We start from the raw sequence: 21,396 nt of genomic DNA, 5'->3' as shown, positions 1-21,396 counted from the left end.
CCATACCTACCTCGGGATCCCGTCCGCTCTCCCATAGATAAGCTGGTAAGGGGCGGATTAGTAGTTGGGTCGGTGACGACCAGCGAATCCCCGCTGTTGTATGTTGTTTTTTGGTCTCTGTTAGAAATGCTCATCTTTTTGTTTTGCAGTGTTGGTTGATGATATGCCAAGAATAGAGCCGATATAGTTACCAAAACGTCGATAGTCAGATTGAGGGGGAATGACCGCACTCCACCAAAACTCTGAAGATCTCACCCGCAAAGAAGCCAATTGCAACCCTGAACCCTTGCTCACCCCCGCCTCTTCATCTTCGTGTAAGAGTCATTTTCCGGGGGGAAACAATGATTGCCGACCATCAAACTCTCGAGCCCTCTCTTGGCGTGGTTGTCTCCCCGCATTCTAGCTGTCGATGGATCCCGGATGTTCCAGAGCCCAAAGCCTATTTGTCCGGGAACAACCTGGGGGTGAACGACATGGGTAGCAAACGCCCGTAAAGTCGTAATCTTACATGCAACTTGAATCCTTGGTATTGTGTTTTTGTGTTGGTTCGCTCTCGGGATAAGGGAAGTTTGCCTCATGTAGGATATCATACATGATACGTTATATTTTGTATCATGTATGTATCTGCACGGTGCTGGGAGCTGCTTTATCCGGCGGGGATCAGAGTTGCACTGACGTTGCTCGAGACGACGAGATCGGATACCAAAGTGCGAGTCAGTTCTGCTGCCAAAAGTTCACCATGAGTTTCATTCAGACCGGATCAGACGGATATCTCCGCCTCTTAACAACATTCCCAAAACCGACTTGCCAAACTCAATTGTCTTTTTCTTCTCTTCTAATAGGAGAAGGAAGTCTCGGAAACCTTAACCCGCAGTCAAAGCGGCGAAGCAAATGATATCCCTGACATGCAGGCCAAGCAAGATACTGTGCCCAGCCAGCACCAGCATCTCCCCCAGGCTCCCCCAGACTCCCCCAGACCAAGACAGAGCTAGAGCTGATGAGAATGAAACCATTATCCACAATCTTATTACCCCAGATGACCCTGCCATGCATATGCCATTGGTGCCCGCAATCTTGTATCGAGAGGGGTTCGCAGAGTTGATAATACTGCATCCAGCATCCCATGGACATGCTACCAACCCTCGGGGATCATTCGGCATCTGATACACAGTAAAGATCGAGCTACAGACATCTGTGTATGTTATAAATAAGCTGTATAGCTCTCCCTGTTTGTCAGAAATATCAAGCAGCTTCAGAAGTTGCAGCTTATTCATCATGGCGACTCCCAACTCGTACGCGAACAGCCTCGGCGTCCTGCCAGAGGAGTTCGACATCATTGTGTGTGGTGGTGGAAGTTGCGGTTGTGTCGTTGCTGGACGGTTGGCGAATCTTGACCATAACCTCAAGGTTCTGCTCATCGAGGCCGGCGAGAGCAACCTCAACAACCCTTGGGTGTTTAGGCCCGGTATCTATCCCCGTAACATGAAGCTGGACTCCAAGACGGCTTCGTTTTACAAGTCTCGTCCTAGCAAGTGGCTTGCCGGACGTGAAGCTACTGTGCCATGTGCTCATGTAAGTTGAAGTTTGAGAGGAGTGAAGATCATGAACTAACTGTTGCAGATCCTTGGCGGTGGTTCTTCCATCAACTTCATGATGTACACTCGAGCTAGTGCCTCAGACTGTAAGTTCAACTCACTCGATACTCACCTAAAACACCACTAACAACCCCAGACGATGACTTCCAAGCCAAGGGCTGGACCACCGAGGAACTCCTCCCCCTTATGAAGAAGCACGAGACCTATCAACGCCACTCAGTCAACCCAGACATCCACGGCTTCGAGGGCCCCATCAAAGTCTCCTTCGGTAACTACACCTACCCCGTAAAGGACGACTTCCTCCGCGCCGCTGAGTCCCAAGGCATCCCCTTCGTCGACGACCTCCAGGATCTTTCCACCGGCCACGGCGCAGAGCACTGGCTCAAATGGATCAACCGTGACACAGGCCGCCGTAGTGACTCAGCTCACGCCTATGTCCACTCCACACGTGCTAAGCACAGCAACTTGTACCTGGCCTGCAACACAAAGGTCGACAAGATCATCATGGAGAATGGACGGGCCGTCGGTGTCCAGACTGTTCCTACCAAGCCGCTGCACCCGAACCAGCTGCAGACGCGAATCTTCCGTGCTAGAAAGCAGATTGTCGTCAGTGGCGGTACGCTTTCTTCGCCTTTGATTCTTCAGCGCTCTGGTATTGGTAACCCCGAGAAGCTCCGCGCTGCTGGCGTCGAGCCCAAGGTTGATCTTCCTGGTGTTGGACTTAATTTCCAGGATCATTATCTTACCTTTTCGGTGTATCGTGCTAAGCCTGATACTGAGAGTTTCGATGACTTTGTTCGTGGAGACCCCGAGGTTCAAAAGGTAACCAACAACCAACCCCCCTCCGCGACAGCTTCATGACCAGAACATCTAAACTAATGAAATAAACAGCGCGTCTTTGATGAATGGCATCTTCGTGGGACAGGTTAGACTTTCTCGTGGCTTTTTGTATTGGATATCTTGTGCTAAATCGTCGCCAGGACCCCTTGCCACCAACGGTATCGATGCTGGTGTCAAGATCCGCCCTACCGAGCAAGAGCTCAAGGACTTTGAAAGATGGCCTACGCCTCACTTCACTGAGGGCTGGAAGTCTTACTTCAAGAACAAGCCGGACAAGCCTGTTATGCATTACTCTGTGATTGCCGGTTTCTTCGGTGACCACATGCTCATGTAAGTCCACTGACACAGTCAAGTTTGTATTGATACTGATTGGCTATAGGCCCCCTGGAAAGTTCTTTTCCATGTTCCACTTCCTCGAGTATCCCTTCTCTCGTGGCTTTACTCACATCAAGAGTGCCGATCCATATGACACTCCTGACTTTGATGCTGGATTCGTAAGTCCTATTACCACTTGCCATGAATAAAGACTGACCATCTCAGATGAACGATGAGCGTGATATGGTTCCCATGGTCTGGGGATACATCAAGTCTCGTGAGACTGCCCGCCGCATGGACGCCTACGCCGGTGAAGTCGAGAACATGGTAAGTCCTCTACAGTTTCAGTGCAAAGCAGTCACTTACCTTTCTAGCACCCCTTCTTCGACTATGACAGCCCTGCTCGTGCTCATGATCTCGACCTTGACACCACCAAGCAATACGCTCTTCCCGGCAATCTCACTGCTGGTATCGGCCACGGAAGCTGGTCTTCTCCTCTCCCTGAGGCCGACCGCAAGCCTGGTGCCAACATCCTCAACTCCAACAAGGCTCACGTCCGTGAGGAGCTCAAGTACAGTGAAGCTGACATCAAGGCCGTCGAGGGTGAGGTCCCCAATCCCCATGTCAATCATCAGTATGCTAACCAACATCTACAGAATGGGTCAAGCGCCACACCGAATCAACCTGGCACTGCCTCGGAACCTGCTCTATGGCACCCAAGGAGGGCAACAGCATCGTCAAACACGGTGTTCTCGACGAGAGACTCAACGTCCACGGCGTCAAGGGTCTCAAGGTCGCTGATCTGTCCATCTGCCCTGACAACGTTGGCTGCAACACGTACTCTACTGCTCTGCTCATTGGTGAGAAGGCTGCTATGCTTGTTGCGGAGGATCTTGGATATTCTGGTGAGGCTTTGGAGATGAAGGTCCCTACTTACCAGGCACCTGGCGAGCTCGAGGTGAAATTCCGCCTGTAAGAATGAAATTACGAGAGGAGAACGAGACATGAGATTGTTATGAGGTTGAGAATGAGGCCAGATTGAGTAGCCGATCAAATTGATTTAGCGAATGAATTGACAAATATGTTTCATTTTATCATACATCCTGTTGTGACGCATTGGAGTCGAGTTTGGCATATGAAAGAGTCTTGCTAAGATTTACAACGAATCTGTTCAAAAGCATCACGAATAATTCAACAGAGCGATGTGGTGCGCATGAACTAGTGAGGCTGATTCAGAGGCAACCTGTCAAAACTATCGTGGCGTTTTAAGCTTAATCTTGTGACATGTCAGCTGGTCTATGCCGTCTTACTCGAAATCATTTTGATATTCAAGGCAATTGATATTTATTAAAATCCAAATCCTATAAACTAGAAGCCTATAGAGTCCAACGTTGCTGTATGAAAATGGTATTGTTTAAATTTGCAATAAGAATTATAAAGACAAATCATAAAAACCTTCGTCAGTTTGATATATATAAAGCCGTCATCCCTCCCCGACAAACCCCTTGGTACTAATTCCTTCCCCCTGACCCATCTCAACGGTAATTAGGATCAGAAGGCATCTCGTGGACCTGACCATCCTGAAGCCCCTGATTTCCCTGTGGGTGTAGTTCCTGCGGCTGTGTCTGAGGGGGATATGGAGAACCCTGGGGATACTGATCCCAAGCTTGATTCTGCACAGGCGTAGTAGCAGTCTGCGCCGTAATCATAGACTCCCTCCACTCAGACTGTGTTGGTGACGTAACATCTGATTTTGGGTAATGCTGCGCCATAGGGGGTACAGTATCACCATAATGACCTGGGGGAGGCATCGATGAAGCTGCTGCCGCGGGTGGTTGTTGAGGCGATGGTTGAGCGGCGTTCTTGTTCTTGTTCTTTCGCCAGAGCCAGAATGCGCCGAGAACTACCAGTGACAAAGCGACGAAACCTCCGATCGAGCCTCCAACGATGGCGCCGACAGGTGTTGAGCTTCCACCACCGCCTGAGTCAGATTCAGTGGGCTCGGCTTCTGAAGTCGTTGATGAAGGTTCCTCTGTCGATGATGATCCAGGCTCTGAGCTTGTGGGGATAGATGATGTAGTTTCATCAGAAACCATTGTCGTAGAGAAGCTGCGGCCTTTTTGGCTGGTGTATGTGAACTCAACATCCTGGGCGGCTGTCACTGATGCCGTTGCGCATCTAAAGCCAACAACACCAGAAGGATAATTATATGCTCCGCAATAAGGCGAAGCAGTATTGGTGCTAAGACAGTCAGTCAGTTACTTACTCACTATCAAGCCATTGATTCACTCACCAAAGGAGGTTATACTGGTTACTCTGACAAACATCATTGCAGAGTTTTGTGTCTAGAGCCTCATCTCTCTCCAAACAGCGATTGTAGGCCTGAGTGCCGCAAAAGATGGCCGTAGCATACCGCAGCTCCCAACTACACTTGTCTCCGTTACCGCAAGTAATCGCATTTCCAGGCGAACCCGACAAAAAACCACAAGTTGAGTCAGGACTAACAACAATCGTAAAGGTCGATGCCGCAGCGGTAGTCTCCTGACGTTTGCCCAGCGCCAAATGCCTCAGATCAGAGATGCCCACAATGGGGGTCGGATCAGGCTGATACATGTAGCCCGCATCTCGACGCTTTGTCGCCTCAGCGATGGCTAGAGCGTTTGCTCCGGCGGAGACACCAAGCAATACTAGGCCGTGATACTTCATCTTGCCAGACAGTGACGGATGACTCGAGTGGTCAGCAGAGGGAATAAAGGAAGCGGGAAAGAGAGATGAGAAGTCGAGGGGCGGGGTTTCTCATCTCTTTTGGAGGCAGAGCTGAAAATTAAGGATTGACGGGGGTTGGCTGGTGCTTGGAGCGAGGGTGTGAGCGGTGCCAAGAACGAGGCGTTTTTGTGGGATGGGCAGTTTAGACTCTTAGAGAGACATGTTTAGGCTAGGCTTTCTGTGGCCGGATTAGTTGAGTTGTCACGATGATCCTGGTTAGGCGTGTTGCTTAAGGATAGTTAACGCCAAGATCTGATCTGACAGTCGGCAGACGATGCTTCAGTCCACCTTATGCTGTGTAAGTTAACGATACCTAGATGAATGCAGCATAATCCTTGCAGCTTATGTAACTGAACAAGAGATATTATACAACGATTCTTTGCCCAAGACCCCCGAATGTTTGTTGAGTGAATTTCTAACCCTACCAAAAAGCTGAAACAACCTTGTCGTTCCTGTCCAACGGTCATGCAAGGTTGGTCCGCGCAGGTAACCAATTCCGTCCTAGATCAGCGGATCCTAGCCCAGCCCTTTTTAGACTGCAATCCTTCAAGAAGCAACCATTAAGCGGTCAGATTTCTAATGCGCCAGACCCATTGTCTCAATAACCGGGCGTCTTCGGTTATTTCTCCGGGGATTTTAAAACTCCCGCTTCCAAAACCGCTCGAGTTCATCTGTTTCAAGCACATAATCGTCGAAGGATACTATCTCAGTGTTAGGTGATAACCTTATTTCTGCAATGTAAGACGGATGACCACGCGGGTAAGGGGCACAGATATGCGGCTAGGAAACGGCCCCCAAATTATTCGCCTCAAGATTAATTAAGCAAGGAAATAAATATCCGAGGTGCATCACCGTGCATGGCTATTCAAGACGAATGTAACAATCAGATCTATCACTACAGCCATGGCCGACACAAGCCGTCTGTCTTTGTGTCTGGCTTCCTATACTACCCAGATGTAATTTCGTTAATGTTAAAGTCGACTCGCATGGTCACATCCCATTCTCTTCTCAACGATAAGGATGGATGCTGTCTACCCTTCATTCATCGTCCCTCCCACCAAGAGCCGCTTGGCCTGTTCCTTGAACGTGTATTGCCTGTGAGCGACGTGCGTGCTCGCCTTCGCCTTTGTTTGCGATGTAGATCTTGTTTTTCATCTTTTTGCGCTCTTCCTCTATACGGTTGATATCGTCTCTTGTGAGTTTGCCGTGAGGTAGTGCATCTTTGTCGATGGCAGGTCGCCGCTGGAACGGAGTTTGTCATCTGGATGTCTCGGGCTGTTCAAGACGCAGCCTGGAAGTGCAGCTTTGGCTCACGCCGCTGTTGCCGTATTCACTTATAGTATCATGAAAAATACACAACTCGCCACCATAGGTGAACTGAAAGGCAAGGTGGTGAGAGCTATAGATCACCAATCTGAGCCTGATGAGGTCGCCCTTCCTGTTGTTCTGTATCTTGGAAGGGACAAGATGCTCGTTAAATCTCTCGAAAAGGTCCTCAACGAGCATCCAGAGGAACCTGTAGTCTCTGACTGACAAGGAATCTTCAGTACAGGCAGTATTCTCGAAGCATGTAGCATTCATGGTAGGTGCTATGCTAGAAGAGGCTCTCTTGAAAGAGGCTCTCTTGAAAACCATTTTTGTTTATTCCGACAGCACTCGTCCAAGGAGCGTCAATTTTGAGACACTGATGAAAATAACTCGGATACCGCAGACGATGAGTAGGGCCTCGGCACGGCGGTTGCGACAAAAGTTGCGAGAAGAACCTGAGTTCTATGTGGTGATTATAAGCTCTCAGCCCCAGGTCCCAGTCGCTGGTTGTTCGGGTTCGACATCTTGACCCTGATTGAGGCCAAGGTTGCTGATCTAGTGTAGTCGGGGTGGAGAACCAGGCTTGGTTGGTTCTTGACGATTTCGCAATTGTCGAGACGACTTTGAGGGATGGATGGATTAGGAAAGGCCCAAGTGGTGGCGATGTGTTCATCTTGATCAGAGCCACAGATCAACTCCAAGGAGCTTTCCCAAGCCCACGGATGGGATCTCGTAACCGATATGAAGGTGCGGTCTTGTCTGTTGATTGTTGGTAGTGCATCGGGGGCTGCGGCATCTGATCTCAAGATTGGAGACTCAAGAAGATTGAGGCTCAGCCTCGCTAAGACATGGTTGCTTCATCCTCTGGGCGAATGCCAAGATAGATCCGGAACCAAGAAGAGCGAAAGGGCATGAGCCGAGCAGTACGTGTGCTGAAGAACTTGCTTTCATCACTTGGCAAGTGATGGCTGCTGTCAGAGACTGGATGACATGTTGGGATGAGAAGGATCTTGTCTGCCAAGGGCCACAAAATCTTGAAGAGAAGTGAGAATGATTTTCTAATTCTGGGAGGGAAAGATGGCTATTTATAGGCAGAAGAGGAAAGAGTTGACGCCTTGTGAGTCACAAGGCGAAATTCTGTCCAACGAAAGTTAGATGATACTCTATGTTTAAAGTGTAAGAATTTTCTTGCACCAACAAATCAGATGCAATAGCCACAGTAGAAACTTTAAGAAACAGTAGATACTTTATATCGTAAGAAAGCATCGTTTCCTGTTTCCTATAAGGTATCAACTGCTTAAAGTTTAAGTTTGTGGCCTGGCAGTATCCCCAATGTTGTCTATATAACTTGAAAGTATAAAGTTTAGCCTTTCGACCTCGACTTTACGCTCTCACTTGAACTTTGAATAGAGTTCTTTTGCAATATGCCAGTTGGAGAGTTCAAGCCATTTCATTCGTGAATACAGTCCTATATTGACATCTTTTATCCTGTACTCTCATTATCATCCTCCCTTCTTTCAACATAACTAACGGATATTTCCGTCTCAATTAAAATCCTATCATCCGCATTCGAGTTCCCTCGTTTTCGTCTCTTCGTATTTGCATCCCTTTCCATATCTCCACACCCACTGTCCTTGGCCACATATCCAGCACAATCTTGCTCAAAAGCATTCAAATGCACAATTTGATTTCCAGTCTCCGCCCCACGTGTATCATTCCCTTTTGCAACATCCACAAGCCGATTCAAAAGGTTAAACTCAAGCTTTAACTTGATACTGTAGACGATCGCTTTGTAAGCTGTCTGGAAGTCGTAAAAATCTGCGAATTCGAGGACCAGGATCGGAATGTCGAGAAGAATTATGATGACGTTGACGAGGAGTAAATGCCTCCTCATTCGCCGGACACCTTTCCGATATAAAAGCCCTTCTGTCCCAAAGAATGAGGAGCACGCTTTGATGTAGATCGCTGAAATGATAAGTTCTTGAAAGAAGAACACCGTGACTTGGATCTTTTCGTAGATCTGATAAGGATGGACCCATGGATTTTTGTCGCTGCTGTTGGCGCCGTACATAAGAATAATAATCGGAATATGCAAAACAACAGCATTGGTGATAATCATAGCCAGGACAAGCTTTAGAATGAATTGGTTCCAGAAAATAAGGTGTAGTCGAGAGTATAAGACGAGTGATTGACCTGTGACCATCAAAACCCAACCAACAGAAATAAGCGTGATGTACAAAACAAAGTTATCAGAAAAGACCAAGTTTTTGAGGAGAAAGCCAATAGTATGAGGTGCAATCCCATTAGTAGCAGCCAGAAAGCTCCAAAAGTACAAGCTCTTCCTTGTCTTGAACGTCGTAAGAATCAAAACGTTGAGCTCAATAGCATTGTATAGAGAAATTCCCATACAGACTGCAATGGGTATCGTTATCGAAGGGCTGCGTTGGTCGTCGCCGCCTGAGTAGCCCATTTCGAAGGCGCCTCGAAGGCAGAATTTGTCTCGTCAGCTCATACTGTGAGATGAAGAGGAGAAAGTGGAGGAGGGAGATGTCAGATTGGTATATCAGGCAGGGGGGTTAGTTATGTGTTGATGGATGCCCGTTGAAGGATTCTTATTACCGGGAACGTTTCCTCCGGGGAAGGGGAAGTGGCTTGTTCGTTGGGATGTAACTGGTTTGCTTTGCCACTGGTGTCATTGGTATTACCTACCTACTTGATATGGGCATAGATTATCACAGACCCTCGGAGAGCTGTTCCGCCCGAGTCAGTATTCAATTCAAGATACTTTTCTTATTATTTCTCAACTATACACTTTGATCATATATCTGATTCTTTGTAGAGGCCAATGCTCATAAATCGTACCATCTTGGCTCACCTTCTCATGTGAAGATCACCTCCCGATCCCGAATCATCCAACCACTAATCTTAGCGTCTTTTACCCAGCTAGCCCGCGAACTAAAATAAGGGGCAATTAAAGAAATGAAACGCGCCATTGGACACAGAGTTTACACCCCCTGCAAATGGATTCAAATCTCATCTCGCTTTGGGGATCCTCATTCACTTGGCAGCGGTTACTTCTTCGCGTCAAATCACGAAAGCAAGGCGGGAATAAATATCTGAGAACTGTGATAGTTTGAGACATGCCTTGCTTGAGGCTGTCAAACTGAGACATTCGGGCTAGAGAGGGTAAAGAGTTCGGGCTTTTGATGCCGAGTCATGGTGGTGGTGAATCACAATATCACATGTCATGATTGAACCGCGGGATATCTCAAATTGGTGTAACCCTAGTCGAGCTGAGAGTCTTTACAGAGCCTTCTTGTCAATCCACTTGACATGTCCAAACTTTCCCTCAGGTGTCTGGAATACATCCGCAGGCGCTCTATAAGGCTTGACCTCCGCATCCGTTAATACCTTCGTCACATTACTCGCCTTCTCAGCCTCAACATCATATCCCGGCCCATGATCATTCCACGTCGCCATGAAAGTGTAATTATCAACTCTTGGTGTCGACGTGCTCCATTCGATATACCCAGCAGGCAGGATCACAGCATCAAAGTACGACTGCATAAAGATGGACTTGTGCTGCGAGTTCCATGGTCGACCGAGGGCACATTTTCCAACAAAGTTTGTGGCGATGGTGGAGTTTACGGGGATGACCTGCGATTTGTCGATGTAGACGCCGTATTTGTTGGTGAATGTCGTGTTGGTTCCTTTCCAAGCTGTGATGCCGCCGCCGCAGCCTCGGAGAGATAGTGTTGATTTCTCAATCCATGCTGTGCCGAAACCGTACAGGAAATCAGTCTCTCCAGCAATGACGTTGTCGTAGAAGTAAGCATTTCCAAGTTTTCCAACGTAGACCTATAAAGTCAGCTTGAAGCCGTCAAATAAATTCTAGGATCTGACTTACAGTATCTTGGTAAGAGTAGAAGCCGCAGGAATAAAAGCCCGCATTAGCCCTGCTCACACCAACCGCATGCGCAGGTCCACTAGATCTGGGCGCAAAATCATTCCTGAAGTCGATGTTGTACGCCCTGAAATCCGTGCATCCGAACGGCGTGTCTGCAGGCACTGGAAAGCCCGTAGGTCCGGATCCAGTCAGGGTAGCGTTGAAATTAGGTCCAACGGTGAGTACACTCGTGAACACATTATCACTCAAGCTTCCATTGTTTGTGTTCGCAAGATTAAACCAGATCTGAACGTCGTTCTGAGCCGTGGTGTTGACGTCAATATCAGCGTAAAGATCTTTGACCCAAGGTTTGTTTGAAGCACCGATGAGATGGAGAGGACCTCGGCGGGTGACGTTCAACTGCTCGCTGTAGTTTCCAGGTGCAATGAGAATATGGCCTGCGGTTGTTGTGTTGCCCAACGAGTCGATGGCGTCTTGGATGGAGGAATAGTCTGCTCGTGGATCATCCTTGGCTACGAAGAGAGTGCCCTTGGGACATCCTTCTGTAGCACGCTTTGTCTGGCGTTGACATTTTTTGTACGTGTCAACAGGTCCTTTAGCGGATGCAGTAGCAGTGGAAAAGAGAGTCGCGGCAATAATTGCCGTCTTGATGATGAAGCCCTTCATGTCGAGATACGTGACACTTGATCCCGAATAAAATACTACGGTCTTGCAGCTGCTATATAAATCTACTAGTTCCACCTTGCATTGGCCGATCCTCCTTCATTTGAACCCCCAAAGCATATGATCTTATCCAAAACTCACGTATTAAAATCCACAAATCACATTCGAGGATGTATATTATCTGCAAGCTTATTCGGATATTCGATGCCGTAGTTAATATAATCCTCGATGAATCCCCGGCAATGGAACCTCACTAATGTTAGTTCGGTCAAGGCACGATCGGTAATTAAAATTCCACCAACGAAAGCTTGGATTGGAGGTTGGTAGCGGCAAAGTGACGATGTTCAGATTGGGGTCTTTGCGGGGAGCAAGATCAGGCTAATTGGGGTTGGGGTTCTGCGGGGATAGGCATGCCCCCACGGGGTAATTCTCATAGACTTGATAGATTATGAGAACAAGTGCGTGTTGCTTAATAGTTCAAGTGAGTTTGGTAAGCAGATGTCTTATCTTGCGATAAGTGAAGTGGCTGGCTGGTGACATCGCTGGACTCATCAGGTCTCGATCGAGGATTCAAGGCCACATCACGCTTCACCTCTGTGACATCATGCCAACACATTGTAACACTTATCTTCATGCGCAACAGATATTAAACTTAATTGTTAAGTCTATAAAGTGGCAGTGCTCTGTATTTATGGTTAACATCACGACTATCTCCACCCATTCCCTAATGTTGATGAAACAAGCTTGAAGGAGACCACGAATCATTTCACCTCCTGCGGCTCAACCTCTCGGTCCCTAAACCTCCTCATCTGGTCACTATAAGCGCTTCATCAGATGAATCACTCATGCAACATCACATCAAACCTCTATCAAGATCGCCAAGCCCGAAATACCTGCCCACATGCCGAAAGCCACGCATGCCCGTTTCAAAAACCCTATACCAGTTTGTCACTGTCCTTAATGCTTACAAACTTGAAATATCACTCTAAAACATGAATCAAAGACACAAAACATGAAATATTACTTAAAACCGTATCTCGGTTATAAATCTTGGTCGCTGATGAAACACCACGTAACCGTACCCTGAAACAAGACAGGTTTGCAAAACATCTTGGCTGCTAGCAAATTTGCTAGCAAATTTGTCATATCTTGCGAAAGAGCAACTCTATCCAGATTCTTGTCACAGCTCGAGTTTCGGCCCAGAGATGAGGCTCCGCATGTGCCCGATCATCAGTGATTTTGAAAATGTTATAAGATCAACTTGAGTTGCAGTCGGGAATAATGGTCTGATTCACAGATCAGTTTTACCTTTCTTACCTTCTTTGAGTTTATCAAAATTCTCTTCCTTTTCTTTTCTTTTCTTTTACCCTCCTGGTGAGGATTTATAATTGTTAATTTCAGAATTGCTAGTTGGCTGGACCTTCTTTACGATACGCTCATTACCAACCCAGTTTTGAGTTTCGGTTTTGTTGATAATATTCAAGATGTTGGCCAAGACTTTGTTGTGGGCTGCAGTTGCTACTGCTATGCCACTCGTTGAAATGTCCCCGCGGGAACTTCATGAGCTTGAAGTTCACCAACCAGTCTCGAGTAGGTTCTCACACTCAACCCAAGAGTCATATCATGCTGATACTTGACAGTCAAGAGAAATCCACCCCTCGAAGCACGAGCCAACAGAATCATTCCCGTTGTCGTCGGTGGTTCTCAAGATACCTTCGTTCCGAACATGATTCGAGCAGCAGCCGGAGACGTGATCCAATTCCAATTTAGTAATGGAAATCATACCGTCACTCAAAGCTCTGAAGACTCTCCATGCCAGCCACTCCAGGCTACACAGTCTGGAGTCATCCACAGTGGACATATTCCTTTCGAGGCTGGCCAGACAACCGTTGGGACCTTTAATGTTCCTCTGAACAACACAGAGCCCATCTATCTGTACTGTGCTACCGGCCCGCACTGTCAGATTGGTCAGGTGATGGCCATCAACCCGTGAGTCCGACTCCACTCTGTACTACACAGCTACTGACCGCTTCCAGCCCCTCTGAGGAAAACTTGGTCCAGTTCTCCAAGAAGGCAGCCGGTGCCCTGGCCAACGTCGACGCGGGTGCAGCTACAGGCGGGACAGTTGGAGAGATCCCGTTGGCAGATGCAGCGTTTACTCCGGCCGAGGAAGAAGCTCCTCCCGCGCCCCCTGCTGAGAGTACTCCCGCTGCAAGCCCTCCTACACCGTCTGCGCCTTCGGCCCCTGCTCCTCCAGCTGAAACACCTTCCAGCACTCCTGCAGCAGCGGCCATGGAAGCACATCACCGCCTTGGATATTAGCGGCTGTTTTGTACAATCCATGACTTAGACACCTAGTTTATCTAGAACGCTCCTATGTTTTTAGATGTATCGTCAAATTTATCCTAAATTATACTGATCTTAAAACTCAAAACTTGTTCTTTCTTCTTATACTCATCAAACACGAAAGGGCTCTGAATATCATCGCCGGCTTTTCGTGTTGTATCCCAAGATTATAACCTTTTGTTCTTATTTTTGTTTTTCATTCTTTTTTTCCAAGGAAAAGTTCTGAGCATCATCTATGACTCATCTTCCGCCAATGTAATTCAAGTACGTTGCACAAATACCTAGTAGTTTGAGTTGGTTATCAAGTTGTTGGCCGTTGAGGGCTGATGTCAATGGACAGCCTCGCCAGCACACCAAAAACAAAACGCGGCTTTCCTGGTGTAACAGTGGCTTGTGGGCTCTTGCATATGCCTAGGTAGCCTTCCTGAAATTTGAGCCTGGTCTTATTTTACTTATCATGGTAGATCAGTCTAGCTGGTTTATTTATCGGTTTTCCTATTTCTCATTTCTCATCTCTCATCTCTCACAGTCCCCCAAACTCATTCGCTGCTGTGCATTCGCGGCCATCACCATGGGTCTCCTCTCTCTGCCTCCAGAGATAATGGATAAAATATGCAAACTATTTTGCACTCACTGCCAGATGAAGCCCCTTTATTTCTTCCCGCACAAAGAAGCACTTGGCACCTCTTGTTCCGGCCAAATCTGGGAACATGATGCCCAAGGCATCAAAACTCTTGTCAATCTCTCCGAGACATGTCAAGCGCTGAACACACTCACTCTGCCCCATCGCTATCACCGCATCAAACTCAAGAGCGACATCCTCTATACCAAGGAGTTTATCGCACGCATCAGAGGCTGTGGACATAACGGCCTCGATCATGTTCGCAGTCTCAGTTTGGCCTATACAAAGGCAATGGACGCCTTTTACAACAAATTGCCGGATAGCCAAAAACGACGTTTGACTTTTTATGATATGGTGTTGCGTAATGTGCCAAAGATCCAGCTTCTCCATATACGCCTCAACTGGAAGCATGAAATCAAGATCTCCCGTCGAACAATGCTGGCTTCACTACGGTATCTTCACATTGAGTGTCCTAGCAAGGGCACCTCCCACAAGCTACGGATCTCTGATTTGCTCCGACAGGCACCCAAGATCGAAACACTGGTCATCCAAGTCAAATTGTTGTTGTCGTTGTCGTTGTCGTGGTCTTCGGGATCAAGCGGACTTGAAAATGTCAAATGTCTCAAACTTGTCGACACCTTGGTTTGCCCGTACGACCTCAAAAAGATTGTCGATTTGTGCCCACAACTTGAATCATTCGTATTTAGCTTGTTCGCAGAGATGCACCGCTTGGTGGAATCCACAGTGGGTGATTATACCAGCCTCCAAGCACTACCGCAAGTCCTTTCTGTACGACAGAAAACGCTACGGTATGTTGAGCTTTACTGGGAGCCACCGCCGGCTGGAGATGATAACGGAATGAACATCGCGGGCTCTTTCAAGGGTTTGACCAACCTTGAGACGCTGATCCTAGGCGGTCCAGGGCTCCGCTTTGAAATGGCCAAGAACGAGAAGACGCTGAGGACATGTCTTGTCAATCTCCTGCCACAGTCAATCCGCAGCGTCTCCATAGATTCGGAGAGTACAAGCCTCCATGAACCGATTTTCGCACTGGGTGAGGCGGTAAAGCTGGGCTCGTTTCCGATGCTGAAGGAGGTCCGATGCTATAATTGGGTAGAAGGGGATTTGACGGGTTTGGCGCTTGAGGAGGTATCCGCAGGTCCATCACATATCACTCGACAGAAGATGAAGGATCGGGACGAAAGGAGCAAACACCATCTTGGTCTACTATCGCAGCTGAGCAGGACATGTAACGTATCGTTCAGTGCAGAGAGCAAGGGGCTTTTTGAACGGAAAGGAAGTCAGGACTAGAAGTAGGTTGTGGTTATTTCGCTGGCAGCCTAATACATCTGAAGTGCTTCTGAGCTGCTCCATTAACCAAGAACGAATTATTTGTCTAGTATATGTTACCTTTCTTTACATCTAGGAGTGTACATATAGTTCCATGACTCCTCAGCAACAGCCGCCGAGTTTGACCTCAGTAGCCGTGTTTTCATCTGTATCTGAAGCAATCTTACTGATTGCTTCCTTGTGGCTTCTTGTGTCACCTTAGGGCTGTGCAGCCTAGCAAACATGATATCCCAGGCTATCTCATCATTCATTCACGCGTTTCCCTGACGCGTCACTATTCCTTTGCTTGTGTAACCTGCACTCATATAAGTCCTTGGAAGCCTACCAACTCTTTTCTCATTCTTTTCTCATTCTTTTCTTTCTCCCTTATGCACCCCGCATCCAACTCAACTCGTCATGATCAAGCCTGCCCTGGATCATATGCCCGCAGAGATCCTAGCAGACATATGCTGGCATCTCTGCAGCCACTGCACAAATGACCATCTGAGTCACTATCCCCAGCCAAACTCACCCGCAACTCCTGATCCAGGGAAGCTATGGGAGAAGCCATCTGCTGAGATCACCACCGGCCTTCTGAGCCTTGCACGCACTTGTCAGGTCCTGAACAACGCCGCGACACCATACATCTACCACAACATCGACGCAAGAGGATGGCCTGAGGAGAAGATCACGGAGTTCCTTAGAAATCGCCGCCAGCTACAGAAGAGATCTTTCATCCGGCGCTTGACTTATGAGGTCGAACCGTTTCCCCTGTACACTCTGCTATGCAGGATGCCTGGTCTCCAGCTACTCTCTTTGATAGACCGCCACTCCGTCGGTCAGACACTCGCAAGCAAAACCCAGAAGAAGCTGCATGACCTGCGATATCTACACCTCGAAAGCACACACTCTGCGTCCATCCGCGACGTAAGCACACTGGAGAACTTGTTCGAAATGGCGCCCAATATCAAGACACTTGTCATCAAGTCCGGTGTTCTCGAGTGGAAAGACAAATTACACGACTCTCCTAAAGTGCCTTTCGCAAACTTCACTTGTCTGAAGCTCTTCAACGTGGGCGTCAACGCGAAAACTCTGGAAAGGATCCTCGAAAAGTGCGGCCCTCTTGAGTCATTCATATACATATGCCAGCGATCCGAGTCTGTAAACCCCTGGTGCCTCCCGTTGGCACTCGGCAAATCCCATCGGCCCTCCTTACGTTACCTAGAATGCTGCTGGAACTCAATATATAGGAGGCCTCTTATATCCTCACCCCTCCGTCCGCTCAAGACGTTTGAGAGACTAGAGACGTTAGTTCTTGGTGGGGATTCCCTTACTATTGGAGTATTCGCTGAGAGTACATTTCGTGTCAAGGAACTTGATCCGACAAGTTTAATCGAGCTTCTGCCTGCTTCTATTGTCAATGTTCGGATCGACTCGAAACACCTCCACAAGGACATGTACCAACCTATGGTAGCATCGTGCCAGGCAAAACAAGCTGGGTCATTCCCAAAACTTCGGTCCATCTTGCAGAGCAACTTCGATATTTCCCAAGTCCCGTACACTTTGGGAGACCTCAGCGAACTATCTGAGAGATACGGGGTCTCGTTCAAACAAGAGGCTAGTTCTATATTCCCACTGCCTGTGGTCCTCCGTCAATATCCACGTTGGAGGATGAGCTGCCGGCGTAGGCCCCTGGTGGCGGCACTGGATCAAGACTCCCCATAGTCTTCTATTCTGGTTGCTTTGAGGAAAGTCTGTCAAGATGGGATGATTCACGAACTGGGATCAAAGAGGACAATGCGGTCATCACGTCATGTAACTCAGTATCAGTAACACCACGTTTTATCATAGCAATAGATCCGTGCGCTGCGACACCTCACTCTTAATTCCGTAGCTTCTTATCGCTTTCACTTACGCTGTTCTGAGATAATGCTGTGTAATTGAAGGTTGGCGAATCGGTGGGTGGATTCCAAGTCACTTAGTTCTCACCTCTTGTGTGACTCATTCACGATCCTTCGACGCTAAGCTATACGCGCGTATACGAGCTTCATCCAGAATCCCCTGCCAAGAAACCTACACATTTCCGACAGCGCAAGTAGAAAGAAGACAGAGTCCCAGATTTATTCTCGGTAGCCCGGCAACTCACTGTTCGCGCATCACAATGGATATAGCTCAGCACTTCATCAAGGCAGAGAACCTCACCGACATCAAAACCGCCGGCGAAGGTCTCGAATGTCTCGTTTATAAAGCAAGCTCGCCAGCTTATGGCCCTGTCGTTCTCAGAGTACCCAGAGTCAAGGTCTACCAGAACGCCAATGACCCCAGCACCAACGCCAGTGATCTAATCCAACAAGAGATGAAGATCTACAAGCTTCTGGAAAACGCATGCGTACCTGTTCCGAAAGCATACAAGTACCTTGAAGAAGATGGTTATCCAGCGATGCTATGCGAGTACGTGGACGACGATAGAACAGACATCACATTTGGGGAAATGGGACGTGTAGCGGCGATGTTACACTCAACGCCCTTGTCGGATCCAACGATGAAAACAGTCGCGTTGGAAACAGAAGACGTGTTCTCAACAGTTGAACAAAGACTCAAAAGACGCTTCTCAGTGCTGTCGCATACAGTCCCAGAGGCTTCAAGCTGGATAACAGACTGGGGCCTCATTCACAATATCCTCAAAGGTCTCAAACGCTTCCCTTCAAGTCTACTTCACATGGACTTTCGCGACGTGAATCTCCGTCACAAGGACGGAAAAATAAGCGGAGTGATCGATTGGACCAATACTCTCGTCGGCCCAGCAGCCGTTGACATCTTTCGCACGCTAGAGTTCAGCGAACTCGACGAGAGCTTCGTCAAAGGTTACACTGAAGTGGCTACCTGGCCTGATGTTACAGCCCAAGAAGAGTATTTGCTAAGACTTGATGCTGCGCTTGTGCTGGCGCTGGTATTTACATCGGAGGCGCCGGATGCTGAGCGGGCCGAGGTTGCGGTCGCGAGGGTGAAGGAACTCTCAGAGCCTCGTGGAAGCGACGTCGCACGAATAGAGAAAAAATGTGACGAATAGTACGGTTTTAGGTATTCATATTGTAAAGCCAATGGGCTCTCAACGAGTTAATGACACAGATTGGCATGGTGGAATGGACTGGCTGCATAGAAAGGCGTTACTCAACTTACGCGAGCAATTGAACTGTTTTGTTACTTCGTTTTGGTCAATTGACACTTGTTTACTTTTTCAATGAGCGAAATGCCTATAAAGAACGCCCAAGTTCTCTTATTGTCTAGGTCTCCGCCAGTGAGTGCTAAGAGCGTGTGTATCGTCCATCCGAAGTCTCATCAGGAGCATTGCTACTATGTCCAGGTTCAACCCTTGGCGATAGCATCTTTACCGTTGAGTATATATCGAACACCTTACGTGGTATCATAGAGAAGTATTGTTGGATAATGTATTAGTCTATTGTCATAAAGTATGTATGGATATATGCAGTCTATCGTCCACCCCAATGTACCAACTTATCATGGCACTTATCCCAGCCCTCAAAGTACGGCTTTCTCCTCTCATCACCCGCACCGCCGGCCCTCGCAAGATACTCCAGCACCATGTTTCCCCAAAGCCAACTCGCAGGTCCCTTGCCCGGATGCGTCTGATCCTTATACAGCATCGACAACGAAGAGATCAAGCGTCCCCACTCAAACACCTCATGGCCCGCCTTCTCCGCCGTCGCGCGTGCAAGCCTATCAAGATCATAGATACTCGCGTCTCTAGCATCGCTCTCACGATGCATAGTCATCGCGCGGAACATCACAGGCGCGTCCCCGAATTCAGTGTGTATTCTCTCAACAAACGTGCGGATTCGAGCGGCGACGAAGCGGATTTCTTGCCAGACTAATTGGCGGACGCGAGTTCCCATGGGATACACGTCTTTCTCGTGGTTAGCTTCACCAGCTTCCCAGAATGCGCGTTGGTCCCAGAGGCCGTTTTGCCAGAGGATTAGATCGGGGTGGCCATTTGGACCGCGGACTTGGTCGTGGAGGGGAGTCCAGTATTTATCCCATCGTTCTTCGAGGGAGATCTCCTCCATGTCGTCCATCCACCACCAATCGGGACGGTATGTCATACTGCCAGCGAAGTGCCAGTGGTGGAATGTCAAGTTGAACTCGGGGATCTCGCAGGAGGCGACTGTGTGTGGCTTAGGCTGCTTCATACCGCGCTTGAACTCGCCGCAGAAGAACTGCATCATGAATCGATCGACTGAGTCGCTGAAGAGGATGACGCGACGACCCCAGAGCCAGCCGAAGCCGCCGTCATCCTTCATCTCAGCGAACGCCTGAACGCCAGCCTCGCCATTGGCGTTTATCGCCTTCTTTCGTCGGTCACTCTCAGCAATAGCCTCAGCAAGCCACTGTCGCGGTGTAGAAGCAAGTTGAACGAATTCCTCTTCAGGTTCCGTCGCGTTGAAGATGACATCTCCAGCTGCAGGATACACCGCATAATCGGGTGCATCTGCCTCAAGCAGATCATCTGTGAATGGGATCCATTGTGTCTTTTTATACTGATCGGTACCGTTTATATCAGCGGGAATATAAAGATAACCAGGTCTTCGATACGGATCCTCGCAGTTCAACTCTTGAACTTCAGGTGTAGAGTTGTTGGGGGCGGTGTTGTTCTGTGGTGGTCTGTAGTAAAGTTAAACAATCGTTAGCGCAAGCCAAGAGCAATGCCAAGTTTTTTTCGCCCGCTGTCATCAAATCCCGGGGAATTCAACGGTCGGCGAGCGAGACTAAGAGATTTTGACGTACGGGTACGAGAAGGAATTTTCCCAGTACTCTTCTGCTCTGTGATGGGCGTAAACCCACGGAACTTCTAATGATTCTTGGAAAGAGGTAAAGACAACGACGAAAAACAAGATAATGGCTGCGATGGTAACGCCCGTCATCAATGGAGACCGCGACATTGTAGACATCATCATCAAGACGACGTTTTTAAAAAGAAAAATAACAAAAGAGTGGCTAAGACAACACGGAACAAACAAGAAAGAAGGGAAGAAGTAACATCAGTTGAACAACCCGGGGTCATACTCTATAAAACTCGCTCACGCTCCTTATCCCAAACACTCACTCTCCATCTGCGATGCCATCGCTCCAGAAAAAACCAAGCAGAGAGTGTTGATCGTTCTCCACTACCCCTTAATAACCTGCTACATGATTTGATGTCGGAGTGTATAAGAAACAAGGAATAAGGTCCGACGCGTAACAGAAGCGGCAGTTATTGCACGGGATTATTTAACTTCTGACACTGGGCACATGGGTCCCTTGGTTTCAGCCTGTGGGTTCGCACGTATCAGATGCGAATAAGCCAGAGGCGATCGCAATGAGTGAGGTTCCACTGGATGATGAAATGTGTCACTGCGGCTGAAGACGATTCATCTAAAGTGATGGGCGATCTATGATGATAAGTCATGCGAGATTTGTCTTACGAGATGAATGAATGAAGTCTATCGGTTTGAGATAATTGTGATGCGTTATTGAATGAGTGGTTGGTCTTGAAGCTAATTTAAGCTTACCGATCTTTAAAACGCCTCGGTTCTAGAATCATGCATAACAGCAACGCCACTGCCAAGATGAGCTTGGCAACTCCAAACTGTGTGCCAAACAGCAAAGCCAGACATTTGGTAACAAATACAGCTGAAAATAGCATTCCT

General features: G+C 48.1%; 9 protein-coding genes across 9 annotated transcripts; 4 read left to right on the top strand and 5 right to left on the bottom strand.

Annotated features, from left to right (window-relative positions):
• Window positions 1–1,275: 1,275 nt before the first annotated feature.
• On the top strand, window positions 1,276–3,726 carry FSUBG_10347 (alcohol oxidase; the record flags this gene model as incomplete). Its single annotated transcript, XM_036674916.1, has 9 exons — window positions 1,276–1,572; window positions 1,621–1,681; window positions 1,732–2,417; window positions 2,487–2,520; window positions 2,576–2,765; window positions 2,815–2,929; window positions 2,976–3,077; window positions 3,125–3,353; window positions 3,407–3,726. 9 exons carry the CDS (start codon window positions 1,276–1,278, stop codon window positions 3,724–3,726), a joined length of 2,034 nt encoding a protein of 677 aa, XP_036534168.1.
• A 559-nt stretch (window positions 3,727–4,285) lies between these two features.
• FSUBG_10346 (uncharacterized protein) lies at window positions 4,286–5,456 on the bottom strand (the record flags this gene model as incomplete). The annotated part of the gene is made up of 2 exons (XM_036674915.1): window positions 4,286–4,991; window positions 5,044–5,456. 2 exons carry the CDS (start codon window positions 5,454–5,456, stop codon window positions 4,286–4,288), a joined length of 1,119 nt encoding a protein of 372 aa, XP_036534167.1.
• Window positions 5,457–6,554: 1,098 nt separating this feature from the next.
• Window positions 6,555–7,151, bottom strand: FSUBG_10345 (uncharacterized protein; the record flags this gene model as incomplete). The annotated part of the gene is made up of 2 exons (XM_036674914.1): window positions 6,555–6,758; window positions 6,831–7,151. 2 exons carry the CDS (start codon window positions 7,149–7,151, stop codon window positions 6,555–6,557), a joined length of 525 nt encoding a protein of 174 aa, XP_036534166.1.
• Window positions 7,152–8,307: 1,156 nt separating this feature from the next.
• On the bottom strand, window positions 8,308–9,294 carry FSUBG_10344 (uncharacterized protein; the record flags this gene model as incomplete). The annotated part of the gene is made up of 1 exon (XM_036674913.1): window positions 8,308–9,294. One exon carries the CDS (start codon window positions 9,292–9,294, stop codon window positions 8,308–8,310), a length of 987 nt encoding a protein of 328 aa, XP_036534165.1.
• An 833-nt stretch (window positions 9,295–10,127) lies between these two features.
• Window positions 10,128–11,397, bottom strand: FSUBG_10343 (pectinesterase; the record flags this gene model as incomplete). Its single annotated transcript, XM_036674912.1, has 2 exons — window positions 10,128–10,682; window positions 10,732–11,397. The coding sequence occupies 2 exons, from the start codon at window positions 11,395–11,397 to the stop codon at window positions 10,128–10,130; spliced, it is 1,221 nt and encodes a 406-aa protein (XP_036534164.1).
• A 1,481-nt stretch (window positions 11,398–12,878) lies between these two features.
• FSUBG_10342 (extracellular serine-rich) lies at window positions 12,879–13,716 on the top strand (the record flags this gene model as incomplete). Its single annotated transcript, XM_036674911.1, has 3 exons — window positions 12,879–12,984; window positions 13,035–13,383; window positions 13,431–13,716. The coding sequence occupies 3 exons, from the start codon at window positions 12,879–12,881 to the stop codon at window positions 13,714–13,716; spliced, it is 741 nt and encodes a 246-aa protein (XP_036534163.1).
• A 595-nt stretch (window positions 13,717–14,311) lies between these two features.
• FSUBG_10341 (uncharacterized protein) lies at window positions 14,312–15,673 on the top strand (the record flags this gene model as incomplete). The annotated part of the gene is made up of 1 exon (XM_036674910.1): window positions 14,312–15,673. The coding sequence occupies one exon, from the start codon at window positions 14,312–14,314 to the stop codon at window positions 15,671–15,673; it is 1,362 nt and encodes a 453-aa protein (XP_036534162.1).
• Window positions 15,674–16,108: 435 nt separating this feature from the next.
• FSUBG_10340 (uncharacterized protein) lies at window positions 16,109–18,761 on the top strand (the record flags this gene model as incomplete). Its single annotated transcript, XM_036674909.1, has 3 exons — window positions 16,109–16,848; window positions 16,942–17,312; window positions 17,863–18,761. 3 exons carry the CDS (start codon window positions 16,109–16,111, stop codon window positions 18,759–18,761), a joined length of 2,010 nt encoding a protein of 669 aa, XP_036534161.1.
• Window positions 18,762–19,182: 421 nt separating this feature from the next.
• FSUBG_10339 (uncharacterized protein) lies at window positions 19,183–20,649 on the bottom strand (the record flags this gene model as incomplete). Its single annotated transcript, XM_036674907.1, has 2 exons — window positions 19,183–20,371; window positions 20,495–20,649. 2 exons carry the CDS (start codon window positions 20,647–20,649, stop codon window positions 19,183–19,185), a joined length of 1,344 nt encoding a protein of 447 aa, XP_036534160.1.
• Between the last annotated feature and the right edge of the window lie 747 nt (window positions 20,650–21,396).

This window comes from Fusarium subglutinans, assembly GCF_013396075.1.
Source record: "Fusarium subglutinans strain NRRL 66333 chromosome Unknown NRRL66333_c0000178, whole genome shotgun sequence".
NCBI classification, from domain to species: domain Eukaryota; kingdom Fungi; phylum Ascomycota; class Sordariomycetes; order Hypocreales; family Nectriaceae; genus Fusarium; species Fusarium subglutinans.
This window is presented reverse-complemented; position numbering and strand designations above follow the sequence as displayed.